The sequence below is a fragment of the Trachymyrmex septentrionalis genome, unplaced genomic scaffold (genome assembly GCF_001594115.1).
Source record: "Trachymyrmex septentrionalis isolate Tsep2-gDNA-1 unplaced genomic scaffold, Tsep1.0 scaffold79, whole genome shotgun sequence".
In the NCBI taxonomy this organism is placed as follows: domain Eukaryota; kingdom Metazoa; phylum Arthropoda; class Insecta; order Hymenoptera; family Formicidae; genus Trachymyrmex; species Trachymyrmex septentrionalis.
Genome location: NW_017305977.1, coordinates 1,420,270 through 1,421,173, shown reverse-complemented (window position 1 = coordinate 1,421,173; position 904 = coordinate 1,420,270). Strand labels below are relative to the sequence as shown.

The window sequence follows — 904 nt, the reverse complement described above, 5'->3', positions numbered from 1 at the left end:
AAATAGAATATAATAGTGCCTTACAACAATGGTGCTGATTTACTGATTTTCGCCACGCTTATCAAACAGCATTATCTATATGTGTATATATATATATATATATATATATACACATATCGATAATGCTGTTTGATAAGCGTGGCGAAAATCAGTAAATCAGCACCATTGTTGTAAGGCACTATTATATTCTATTTGTGAGAGAAAGAGAGATATAGAAATAGAGATAGAGAGAGAGAAAGAGAATGCACGTTTCAGGCTTGAGCGTCTCGTTGCAGCTTGCAGCATTATCAATAATTATTTCAATTGTCGAACGCGCAATAATGGCCAAAGACCGGTGTAATATTTAAGATAAAATCTCTTGAAAATTTCTCGAATGTCTCAAACGTGAAAGTAAAAATGAAGTAAAAATCTCTCGAATACCTTAGCCGATGTAAGAGTATTAGGTACCGCAGCATCAAGATCGAGGATGGACAACAATAAGAATACTGCAGTGGCTCGTATTGTCGGGAACACCATCGTGTTCTCTCCAGTATTCTGAATGCGTTTCTTAGAAAACGATGAAAGAACGGAGGAACTTGTCTGGAAAACACGCCCGCGCGCAACACTTTACACGCATACACTCGCTACATTCCCATGTTCCCAGCATACAACGCATTCCTGTTTATCTGGCTTTTTATTCGACCGGCGGTATATTCCACGAGACTCATTAGTTTTTCCGATCGATGATCTTCCGAGTTTTTTTTATCGATAAATTTCAGAACGCGAAAAAAGGGACACACACGGTTATGAAATAATAAATAAATTTCTTTTAGGAGAAGGCGTGAAACATGCTACGACCTACAGCGAGCATGCAACCGTAGCGAATGCCGCGGATCAACTGGCACTGCTTCTTGCCAGTTGCCAC

General features: G+C 39.3%; 1 protein-coding gene across 1 annotated transcript in view; it reads right to left on the bottom strand.

The window, feature by feature from the left end:
• The window catches only part of LOC108754364 (SPARC-related modular calcium-binding protein 2), a 26,454-nt gene extending 25,550 nt beyond the window's left edge, over nt 1-904 (bottom strand). Inside the window, exon 1 of the mRNA XM_018496615.1 lies at nt 421-904. Coding sequence (XP_018352117.1) covers nt 421-516 — 96 coding nt within the window. The 5' untranslated portion in view covers nt 517-904. The remainder of the gene's footprint in view (nt 1-420) is intronic.